The following is a 12,924-nucleotide window of genomic DNA, read 5'->3' as shown; positions in this document are numbered from 1 at the left end:
TCCCTTAGATTGTACGCTCCTCTGAGCAGGGCCATCTCTCCTCCTGTTTCCACCACTTCTAACTCTGCTCTCCAGCTACTTAGCCCTCCTCCTCAAAGGTCCTCCACCCCACGTCCACTTTCGCTCCCTCCTCCCCCCTGAGGGTCTCCCTGTCTTCCGCGCCCCCCTTCTTGGGCCCCGTCGTTTTCGGATCCTCCCTCCCCCTTCCCCGCCCTCTCTAGCTGTGCATTGAGCGTACTGAGTTGCTGTGTTTATTGTACTGTGCTGTCTCCCATTGTATTGTGATTTTGTTTGTCTCTGTACGGCGCTGCGGATGCCTTGTAGCGCCTTATAAATAAATATTAATAATAATAATAATAATAATAAAAGAAACAAAAGATTACATTAATTACATTATTCATTCTACACATTTGTAAATGATAACTAGGGGCCTGATTCATTAAGGATCTTAAATGAAGAGGATTCTCATTTCAGTCTCCAGTCTCATGTTACATTATAAGGGGTGCAAATTAGTATTCTGTTTTGCACATAAGTTAAATACTGCCTGTTTTTTCATGTAGCACACAAATACTTGATAGCTTATTTGTACACTGAAATTTAAAGTTGATATTTGTGCGCTACATGAAAAAACAGGCAGTATTTAACTTATGTGCAAAACAGAACACTCATTTGCACCCCTTGCATTGTAACATGGTTTTGTCCAGGAGACTGAAATGAGAATCCTCTTCATTTAAGATCCTTAATGAATCAGGCCCTAGAACATCAATTTCTATGTTGTATAAATTGTTAGAAAAATCATTTGTTAAACTTTTTCATTAAAATATAGTAATTGTTCAAAAAAAACACAAAAAAAAACGTATCACATGCCTGCAATAAAAGACTGACAGAAGGTGACATTACCTTGTTATGGATAATGATGAAGGTGCGGAAAGGAGGAAGGTTTACAACAAGAGCAAATGTAATTTGTGAGGGTTACTTACTAACATTGCTGAATTGTGACAGTTTGCGCTAAACCATAGGAACCAATCAGACTTAACTTCTCAATATCCGCTTCACAAATAGATGCAATGCTCAGAACTGCAATTCCCAAGTAAGAATGAAGCAGGTTCTTTAATATAAACCACTCTGGTTACTGGTAAGAAGAGATTCACAGTACCAAGCTGGAGCGTCTTCCTCAGCCTGTCCCCCGTTGCTCTGCTGAAAGGACCGTGTGGTACTGTCCATTTCATCATAAGCAGGAAAACCTGTTCCTAAGCTCCCGGTGACTTATTAAGTCTTTGGTGGGTCAAAAAGTTCCACTAGTAAATGAGCTCTCTCAGGCTGCATAGTGTGTCTCCGGGTCCGTGGGGTGCTAAGTGGAGCTCAGAGGAGACGTCAAATAGGACTAATTGCCCTCAAGGGATGTGTCTCCATCTGATCCTCCCCATTCCACAGTGATGAAACATGAAGAAAATCTCACACATAAGGAAAGTGTCAAGGGAATGGGACCTAATGCATTCTGGTAGATGTTTGGTAATTCTATAAACATGCTGCCTACTTCGGATACACTATTCAGTTCAGTACAGACTGGGCTATTTGTTGCACAAACTTGCTCTGTAATTGTCCAGAACGATTCCTTGTGTGATAAATGCACTTTTTAAGGTGTGTTTAAGAGATCCAATCACCATTGTACTCAAGCTTCACGTCATGCTCATCTGTCTGTACCATTTTGTGTAGATCATAGCAGGAGAGGAGAAGACCTGTCTGGTAAGAGGGGGCTGCATGTGGTTTAGTGCCATGATGTGAGGAGGGGGTAGAAGTGTTCTATACGAGTAGGAGCAGGGTCCCTTCCTGCATTGAGTAGTGATGTCAGGCCCCTGGCAAAATGATGCCGGAAGATTGTGGTGGCAAACGCACCTCTATATGTAATGAAGTTCGTACATCCAACTTTTTGAAATTGCCTAAATAGTAGTTTATCCTACAGGAGAAATGAACTAACATTACTCTCCTTTCATCCAATATGGAACCTCTGCCTCAAACCTCTGTTTTCACATCTTTCTCTGTGACACTAGATTTATAAATGACTGTTGGAATCCAGCACATGGAACACATACAGATTTGCAACAGTGTTAGACAAGTACAATACAACCATCTTTAGCAAAACATTCCTACAATAATACCCATCCTGTATACGGATGACTAGAAAATGCTTGTAAAGGTCACAAACTTTTTCTGTAGCCAACAGTCACCCCCGGCAGAAGGTGAGCAGACACTGCGCCCTATCTGCAAAATATGTTTTATAATTATATAGGAACTGATTCATCAATGAACGTAACAAACTGTTGTTTTTTTTTTTTTTTTAAATGGAAACAAATTCTTCAGATCCGCTTGTACTTGAATACAGGTGATTCAAGGACAAGCGGATCTGAAGAATTTGTTTCCATTTGAATCTGAGTATAAGTGCGCTCTGACTGTGTATTACTTGCTGTATGCAGAAAGACACAACACAAGGGAGGATACGCACATGCAGATGGCCAATATAAAGTTTCAGCAGAACGCACAGTAAGAAAAAAATATTAAATACATTAACAGCTGTTATTACTATAAACATTAATAAAATACATGTAAAAACACTATTTTTCAACATGAAATACATATATCTGGAATGTTATTAATGTCTATTGTACATAAAATGTATTTTTACAGCTACTCCTGGTTGCAAACACATGTTGTAGCTGCATACACAGCCGTCATCATAGTAATCAGCACTTACACCCGACCTGTAACTGGTGCAAGTGATACAGCCGGAAATCACGTACCCGAGAGATGCCCAGAGCTTGAATCGGACGTATGTGCGTGCACGTGACCTTGGCACGCCCTTAGTGTACATCGCCTACATGCATACGCCCCATCCCCTCACCCATTCTGCCCTTCAAACCGTACACAGGCAGAAGCGTCACTGGCATTGGAGCCCCAGCAGCACAGAGAATATCAGGAGATGAGTGATGTGTCAGTGAGGACAGGGCTGCATGTGACAGGGGCAGTGACATGATGTGAGGAGGGGAATGGAGGCAGCAGGAAGCCACAGACTGAGAGTTATATAGTGGAAGGAGCAGGGTCTCCCAGCAGCACAGAGTATATCAGGAGACGAGTGATGTGTCAGTGAGGACAGGACTGCATGTTACAGGGGCAGTGACATGATGTGAGGAGGGGAATGGAGGCAGCAGGAATCCACAGACTGAGAGTTATATAGTGGAAGGAGCAGGGTCCCCAGCAGCACAGAGTATATCAGGAGACGAGTGATGTGTCAGTGAGGACAGGGGCATGTGACAGGGACAGTGACATGATGTGAGGAGGGGAATGGAGGCAGCAGGAAGCCACAGACTGAGAGTTATATAGTGGGAGCAGCAGGGTCCCCAGCAGCACAGAGTATATCAGGAGACGAGTGATGTGTCAGTGAGGACAGGGCTGCATGTGACAGGGGCAGTGACATGATGTGTGGAGGGGAATGGAGGCAGCAGGAAGCCACAGACTGACAGTTATATAGTGGAAGGAGCAGGGTCCCCAGCAGCACAGAGTATATCAGGAGATAAGTGATGTGTTAGTGAGGACAGGACTGCATGTGACAGGGGCAGTGACATGAGGTGAGGAGGGGAATGGAGGCAGCAGGAAGCCACAGACTGAGAGTTATATAGTGGGAGCAGCAGGGTCCCCAGCAGCACAGAGTATATCAGGAGACGAGTGATGTGTCAGTGAGGACAGGGCTGCATGTGACAGGGGCAGTGACATGATGTGAGGAGGGGAATGGAGGCAGCAGGAAGCCACAGACTGACAGTTATATAGTGGAAGGAGCAGGGTCCCCAGCAGCACAGAGTATATCAGGAGATGAGTGATGTATCCAGGGCTGTGCAACAGGGGCGATTCCCCAGGGTGCAACGCTGAAGGGGAGCACAATTTAGGAATATTTTAGGTTCATTTGGTTAAAATTTAGTGCTAGGGGGGGGGGACGGCATTTGTCTTTCTCGCCCTAGGTGCTAGAATTCTACGTTACGGCTCTGGATGTATTAGTGAGTACAGGGCTGCATGTGACAGGGGCAGTGACATCATCAACATTTATTTATATAGTGCCAGCAAATTCCCTAGAGCTTTACAATTGTGTGATGTGAGGAGGGGAATGGAGGCAGCAGGAAGCCACAGACTGAGAGTTATATAGTGGAAGGAGCAGGGTCCCCAGCAGCACAGAGTATATCAGGAGGTGAGTGATGTGTTAGTGAGGACAGGACTGCATGTGACAGGGGCAGTGACATGATGTGAGGAGGGGAATGGAGGCAGCAGGAAGCCACAGACTGAGAGTTATATAGTGGAGGGAGCAGGGTCCCCCAGCAGCACAGAGTATATCAGGAGATGAGTGATGTGTCAGTGAGGACAGGGCTGCATGTGACAGGGGCAGTGACATGATGTGAGGAGGGGAATGGAGGCAGCAGGAAGCCACAGACTGAGAGTTATATAGTGGAAGGAGCAGGGTCTCCCAGCAGTACAGAGTATATCAGGAGATGAGTGATGTGTTAGTGAGGACAGGGCTGCATGTGACAGGGGCAGTGACATGATGTGAGGAGGGGAATGGAGGCAACAGGAAGCCACAGACTGAGAGTTGTATAGTTGAAGTAGCAGGTCCCCCAGCAGCACATACTGATGTTAAACTGATAACAGTTGTGTCAGTTGCATCTCTGTATGATACTTTCTACATTCCTTGTATGGTTTCTGCATTATTAATGTGTATTTCCCAGCCACAGCTGGAGCAGAGCACAGATGCCATGTGTACATGTTATAAGCAGATATAATTTCCTGGTGTCTCATGAAGTGATACAAGTCACGTTTATTTTACAAATAACCCCATATTGTGAGTAGTTTTAATTTAATCTATATATTTATCTATCGTTTTAAATACTAACTTGATGTCTGCTTATGAATAGTCATTTTGATGTTTAGCAGAAGCAATAACCTGAATGGTCTCATTAACAGTAATGTCTCCAATTCCACACAGACATCAGTGATAGTGATAGTGATAGTTATATATATATATATATATATATATATATATATATATATATATATATATATATATATATCAGATATAGGAACACATCCCACTGACGCCTGGTGCAGTGTGGGAGCCCAGGGCACGCTTGGACTTGTAGTCCCCACCAGTCTCCCAGCAGCCCCCGCTCTCACCCAAGATGGCGGCGCCCATGCTGCACGTTCTCCGGCCCATCTCCCGGCTCTGCCGGCCCCACAGCCGCCGCCTGTCCGGCTCCTCCGAGCCGCTGGTGTCCGGGGCCCGGCGGGGGCTCTTCAAGGACGTGTTCCCGGCAGAGACCGCCGGGCTCCGGCTGCCCGAGCTCCTGGGCTCCGGCCCCCAGACCGTCTACTGCGGCTTCGACCCCACGGCCGCATCCCTGCACGTGGGGAACCTGCTGGCCGTGCTGGGGCTGCTGCACTTCCACCGGGCCGGGCACCACGTCATCGCCGTCATCGGAGGGGCCACGGCCCAGATCGGGGACCCCAGCGGCCGCAGCCGGGAGAGGGAGCCCCTGAGCCCGGGGCAGTTGGAGGGGAACGTGCTGGGGATCCGGGACACCCTGCACCGGCTATTCGGTCACCACAGCCCGGCTCGGCCCGGGGCCCGGATCACGGTGCTGGATAACAGCGCCTGGTACCGGCAGCGCTCGGCCGTGGAGTTCCTGGGCTCGGTGGGAAGACACTTCCGTATGGGCACCATGCTGGGCAGACACAGCGTGCAGAGCCGGCTCCGCTCCCCGGAGGGCATGAGCTTGACCGAGTTCACCTACCAGGTCTTCCAGGCCTATGACTTCTACTACCTGCACCAGGAGTATGGCTGCCGGATCCAGCTGGGGGGCAGCGACCAGCTGGGCAACCTCATGTCCGGGCATGAGCTCATCCAGAGGTGAGAGGGGAGCATGGGAGATAGTCCATGGGGGTCATGTGTGTGTCATCATGGGCATAGTCCATGGGGGTCATGTGTGTGTCATCATGGGCATAGTCCATGGGGGTCATGTGTGTGTCATCATGGGCATAGTCCATGGGGGTCATGTGTGTGTCATCATGGGCATAGTCCATGGGGGTCATGTGTGTGTCATCATGGGCATAGTCCATGGGGGTCATGTGTGTGTCATCATGGGCATAGTCCATGGGGGTCATGTGTGTGTCATCATGGGCATAGTCCATGGGGGTCATGTGTGTGTCATCATGGGCATAGTCCATGGGGGTCATGTGTGTGTCATCATGGGCATAGTCCATGGGGGTCATGTGTGTGTCATCATGGGCATAGTCCATGGGGGTCATGTGTGTGTCATTATGGGCATAGTCCATGGGGGTCATGTGTGTGTCATTATGGGCATAGTCCATGGGGGTCATGTGTGTGTCATTATGGGCATAGTCCATGGGGGTCATGTGTGTGTCATCATGGGCATAGTCCATGGGGGTCATGTGTGTGTCATCATGGGCATAGTCCATGGGGGTCATGTGTGTGTCATCATGGGCATAGTCCATGGGGGTCATGTGTGTGTCATCATGGGCATAGTCCATGGGGGTCATGTGTGTGTCATCATGGGCATAGTCCATGGGGGTCATGTGTGTGTCATCATGGGCATAGTACATGGGGGTCATGTGTGTGTCATTATGGGCATAGTCCATGGGGGTCATGTGTGTGTCATTATGGGCATAGTCCATGGGGGTCATGTGTGTGTCATCATGGGCATAGTCCATGGGGGTCATGTGTGTGTCATCATGGGCATAGTCCATGGGGGTCATGTGTGTGTCATCATGGGCATAGTCCATGGGGGTCATGTGTGTGTCATTATGGGCATAGTCCATGGGGGTCATGTGTGTGTCATCATGGGCATAGTCCTCAGGTCATGTGTGTGTCATCATGGGCATAGTCCTCAGGTCATGTGTGTCATCATGGGGATAGTCCATGGAGGTCATGTGTGTCATCATGGGCATAGTCCATGGGGATCATGGGCATAGTCCATGGGGGTCATGTGTGTGTCATCATGGGCATAGTCCATGGGGGTCATGTGTGTGTCATCATGGGCATAGTCCATGGGGGTCATGTGTGTGTCATTATGGGCATAGTCCATGGGGGTCATGTGTGTGTCATTATGGGCATAGTCCATGGGGGTCATGTGTGTGTCATCATGGGCATAGTCCTCAGGTCATGTGTGTGTCATCATGGGCATAGTCCTCAGGTCATGTGTGTCATCATGGGGATAGTCCATGGAGGTCATGTGTGTCATCATGGGCATAGTCCATGGGGATCATGGGCATAGTCTATGGGGGTCATGTGTGTCATCATGGGCATAGTCCACGGGGGTCGTGTGTGTCATCATGGGGATAGTGTGTGGAGGTCGTGTGTGTCATCATGGGGATAGTCCGTGGAGGTCATGTGTGTCATCATGGGGATAAACCACGGAGGTCATGTGTGTCATCATGGGGATAGTCCACGGAGGTCATGTGTGTCATCATGGGGATAGTCCACGGAGTTCGTGTGTATCATCATGGGGATAGTCCACCCATGTTGTGTATATGTCATCATGGGGATAGTTCACCCAGGTCGTGTATGAGATAATTGTTTTCCCTTCACAGAGGTCAGAAGTGCTGAGAAGTCCTGTATGTAATAGTAAGGATCCTTCTATAGGGGTCAGAGATGCTGGGAATCAGACATGTGATTTTGTGGATCATTTATTGAGGTGCTGGTCACCCCAATCATCAGACTTATTTATAGTTATTGATGTCACAGAATTAGGTATCTATGTAATGTACCATCTGGTAATCCAGGTGCTGTTTTAAGTATTTGCACCTTAGTGGTGATGTGCAACACGGTGGCTCAGTGGTTAGCACTTCTGCCTCACAGCACTGGGGTCATGAGTTCGATTCCCGACCATGGCCTTATCTGTGTGGAGTTTGTATGTTCTCCCCCTGTTGTGTGGGTTTCCTCCCACACTCCAAAAACATACTGGTGGGTTGATTGGTTGCTATTACATTGCCCTTAGTCTCTCTATGGTCTGTGTGTGTGTATGTTAGGGGATTTAGATTGTAAGCTCCAATGGGGCAGGGACTGATGTGAGTGAGTTCAGGGCTGCAAAATTAATGGCGCTATATAAATAAATAGATGATGATGATGACTATCCCTCTGAGCCACTTAGTAAATAAATTACTTACACAAGTAACTGAAGAGATGTGTTCTGGTGATTTGCATTCAGTTTATTCATTGTCTGATTATATTTCCTGCACAGGACAACGGGGGAAGATGTATTTGGGATCATGCTGCCGCTTATAACGAACACCTCTGGGGATAAGCTGGGGAAATCCGCTGGGAACGCAGTGTGGCTGAGCAGAGATCGAACGCCCTTGTTTGACTTTTACCAGTTCTTTCTCCGGCAGCAGGACAGCTGTGTAGAGAGGTGAGTCTGGTGTTTACCGGTTGTCTTTAACTATATGTCATTCCGTGTTGTATGGTGATGTCTGACGACTAAAAATCTTCAGGTGCTGGCAGAGTTAACTTTGAAATGATAAAATATGTTTTGATGCAGTACCTTCTAACTGCCTGTAGGTGGTGTCATGTGCTTTGCTGTATCCAGAATTCTGCTAGTGAGAAAATATCTTAATAATATTATTATTTTTTAGCAGCACTGTGGGGTTACAGAATGATTAACCAGAGGTGGAGAAATTGTTACTTCTCCGCTTGTAGAGCTATAAGTCCCAGGTAGTTCTGCCAGTGAGAGGCTCCCTGGGACTTGCAATTATTTCACTGTTTGAGAGCCACTGTTTACATAAACTAATCTGAACACTGTCACAATACAATAATTGTTATATAATAATTTGCCTTGAGCAACAAAACTTATTTCAATCGAGTCATACTTTCGACCTGACAGTTATTGCAATTTATCTTTGTCTCCTAATTTGCTTTTATTTTGAGATTCTGGAACCTGTATTTAAAAATACTGGCTTTAATTATTATGTCATTGTTATTTAGACACAAAAGTCCTAAATAACAATGACTAGAGGAATTGTGCTCATGGTTGAAAGAGAAAGTAAAACATTCTTTAAATTCTTCTCAACTTTACAACATGACTGTGTCATGCATATAAACCTGTTATAAACTTGGTTCTTTGGATTAATTGCTGCAAGGAATAATATCTCCTTTGCTTCCAGCTATTGAGCTGAACTCTCTCTTTGCATCAATAGGAAACGTTTAATCTATGGAGTTTTTTCCATTCCTTAACAAGCTCGTTAAGGGACACTGACATTTGGACATCATTATGGAGGTGTCCAATGTATTACATTTAATGTGTGTCTGTTTCCAGGTCCCCAACCTAAGAGATTCAGAATTATTTGATTGAATGTTTGATTCATTGGTGACCACCTTGAATTATGTTCAATATTGAAACCTTACCACTATAATTGATGCTATTGTGAGCTTCAGGCACTTGGAAAAAGGCAGGATCAGCAGAAAACTCTGCGCGCCCCCCTCCATTAAAGTGCCCCCTCCGCTCGCCCTAGTCCTTGGTGCTCTGCCCGTTCTGTAATGCATATCAATTAGGCTAAACATCTTTAAATGGAGGAGGGGTCGTATTCTATTGGCCTTTAGTCTATGTAGCCGCATATCATCTGACACTAGAACTCCCAGGTCTTTCTGCTCTGTTGGGGGCAGTGGTGATGTACAGTATCTTGTTTCTTATTACTTTCTTCTGTATTTGTGTTATTTGGAGGATTCGGTTAATCTGAATCTTCTAAATGTATCATGTACATATAGGGGGGAATTCAGTCGGAAGTGATGTGCCGACACACATTACCTCCTATTACGGTAAGGAATCTCACTATCCTGCTCACATCTATGAGCGTCGATACATAGCCGCGGAGAGCCGTCACAGTTCGTTCCACGGCTCAGCATTTCTGATTGAATTCCCCCCATAGTAGCAGAGTGAGGTGAGAGAGCATTTTGCCATTTCCTGTAGCTTGATATGAATCTTCCATCCTCTGTAGCTGTATTGGATGAATATCAAAAGAAACAAAACTGCTTTTCATGGAGTGGGAAAATCACATAGAAAAGTGGTACAATGTGAAACTTAAACCTGATCAAACACGAATGTTCACCAGATCAGTAACAGTCCGATCTCTTGACCATATTACCGTCTTTGCTTATGTGATTTTTTTCTAGGTTTCTAAAACTCTTCACATTCCTCCCGCTCCCTGAGATTGAGCACATCATGCAGCAACACGCCAAGGAGCCGGAGAAGAGGCTACCGCAGAAGAGACTGGCGGCAGAGGTCACCAAACTGGTTCATGGTAAAGAAGGGCTGGAGTCCGCCAAGAGGTGAGAGCGGCGTCAGATCTGTGCCATCTAGTCTAACCCGGTCCAAGTGTTCACCCATAGCCAGAGCGTGTTCACATGACGCGCACACGGGTACCAGGGCTGTAAACATGTAGAGGAGCCTGCAGTGATCTAGTAAAGCACCAATGTACACGAGACCCAACTAGTCCTAATATACTGGTGTCTATTCTCTATGTGCCGTTTTATCATTCCACGGATAATATCAGGAGCTCTGCCATTATTACGTGACCAGTGCTCTCTCCCTCTCCGCGTAGATGCACCCAGGCTCTGTATCATAACAGCATTGATGCCCTAGAAGCGATGTCTGACCAGGAGCTGCAGGAACTCTTCCAAGGAGCTCCGTTTGCCGAACTGATGCTTGAACCTGGCACCAGGGTACTGGACGCTTGCTTAAAAGTATCTGCCATTCCAGACGGTGCCCGTGGGTATGTAGTTTATAATGTATATCATAAAGAGCAATTCTATATGCTAACCCTCAAGTCATTGCAATGAAGGGGGACTCCTGTTGTTGGACTGATGGCCAATTAATACACTAAGGACACAATCCCCCACGCTGCAGTGTTTTACAAAACGCACACGGAGCTGTCTATGCTAGTGGACAAAACAAGTACTAGAGGTTGGCTGATGGGACAGGAGTTCCCTTTGCACCTTACCAACCAATCCAATACTATATTCCTTCCACTGCAAAGTTCCCTTCTGCTATGAACCACCACTGATTAGTCTGACCAAGCCCTCTGTATACACTGACTGACTCTTCATTTTAATTCTTAATCGACTCTAACTCCTGTTTCAGCTATGAAGTCATCAGCACGGGAGGCGTAAGCTTTAATCACACTAAGGTCACCAACCCTGATGAAGTCCTCGTAGTCGGGCAGCACATCCTCCGCAACGGACTGTCCCTCATCAAGGTCGGGAAGAAAAACTTCTACGTTGTGAAGTGGCTGCACCTGTAACCAGCTGGCGTTCTGCCCTGGACAGATATCGTTCTTTATTCTCACTACGTGAGACGTTGCGTTGTAAATAAATGAATCAATGAAAACTTTCTAATAAATAACTGGATCAGTTAGATATTGGTGTCCGAGTTCTAAGGATTGCTTAGTAAGACACAGAGACAAAATGACATGTATGGGCTCATGGACACCCCTCAATATAGCGTAAGTGGCTGCAGCTCACTTACATTCTGCTTTATTAAACTAGATCTACTGAGCCCTCCTGCACGGAGATGCTGCAGGTATCAGTGGGGATATCCCGCCCCCTCATCGAGAGGAGAGGGTACTGTGTTGGGATAAGAATCCCACCCAATGTTCCAATGGCTAATTCAGCACCAACATGCCAGAGAGACTGTCACTTCATTCCTTGCATCCCCCTTCGTTACAGCTAGGTGATGATAGCATTAACTTGGGCAGCTCAGTGGTTAGCACTTTGACCCCAGTACTGTGAGAGAGGAGTTCAATTCCTAACCATGGCCTTATCTGTGTGGCGTTTGTATGTTCTCCACGTGCTCCAGTTTCTTCCCAAAACATACTGGTAGGTGAATGGGCTGCACACATACATACACACAATGTGGCAGGGACTGATGTGAATGCGTTCTCTGTACAGCGCTGCAAATTTTGTGGCGCTATATAAATAGTCTGTGGATTATCATCACCACCTGATTTGTGTAAGGAAGATAATCTATACATAGGATGGACTCTAGGGGGCACTGTTCCAGAGTCAATAGCTGAATATTCAGACACATGGAGTGAGCATGGTATACTAAGTTGGGAGAATATAATGTACACATTGCTGCTCGCAGCAAGCAGTTACATTTGGGTCATTTTGTATTGTGTAAATACTTTTATGATCTAACAATTATTTAATAACCACAGTGGCTTAGTGGTTAGCACATCTGCCTCACAGCACTGGGGCCATGAGTTTGATTCCCGACCATGGCCTTATCTGTGTGGAGTTTGTATGTTCTCCCCGTGTTTGCGTGGGTTTCCTCCCACACTCCAAAAACATACTGGTAGGTTAATTGGCTGCTATCAAAATTGACCCTAGTCTCTCCCTGTATGTATGTATGTATGTATGTATGTATGTGTGTCTATATAAGGGAATTTAGACTGTAAGCTCCAATAGGGCAGGGACTGATGTGAATGAGTTCTCTGTACAGCACTGCGGAATTAGTGGCGCTATATAAATGATGATGATGATGATGTAAACTTGACATACAAGGGTAGATCAATGCAAAGCACTATCAGCACCTGGGTGTGATGTCTGCCCTGAAAATATACACTTTGCTCATTTTTTGCAAAAAAAAATTGAGATTCCTCTATTGTAATAACCAGAAGTGTACGTAGGAGCACACACACTTGAATTCCCCATATATAATATGAGATAGTGTAGGCTTAGGCATATTGGTTCTGTAGCTGTTGCTGATAGAGCATTCTGTGACTTCTAGTTCCACAACAGCTGGAAAGCCAAATGGTGACTGAAAATAAATGAAGTCGTTTCTCCTCCCCCCCCCCCAACTAGACACAAACTGCTGCCCA

General features: G+C 46.3%; 1 protein-coding gene across 1 annotated transcript; it reads left to right on the top strand.

Annotated features, from left to right (window-relative positions):
• The first annotated feature begins 5,140 nt into the window (after positions 1-5,140).
• Positions 5,141-11,461, top strand: YARS2 (tyrosyl-tRNA synthetase 2). The gene is made up of 5 exons (XM_075210331.1): positions 5,141-5,944; positions 8,295-8,462; positions 10,220-10,375; positions 10,648-10,818; positions 11,187-11,461. Exons 1-5 carry the CDS (start codon positions 5,217-5,219, stop codon positions 11,344-11,346), a joined length of 1,383 nt encoding a protein of 460 aa, XP_075066432.1. The 5' UTR covers positions 5,141-5,216; the 3' UTR covers positions 11,347-11,461.
• The last annotated feature ends 1,463 nt before the right edge of the window (positions 11,462-12,924 follow it).

The sequence above is a fragment of the Mixophyes fleayi genome, chromosome 4, assembly GCF_038048845.1.
Source record: "Mixophyes fleayi isolate aMixFle1 chromosome 4, aMixFle1.hap1, whole genome shotgun sequence".
NCBI lineage: Eukaryota > Metazoa > Chordata > Amphibia > Anura > Limnodynastidae > Mixophyes > Mixophyes fleayi.
Note: the sequence above shows the minus strand (reverse complement) of the source record. Positions and strands in the feature narration are given on the sequence as shown.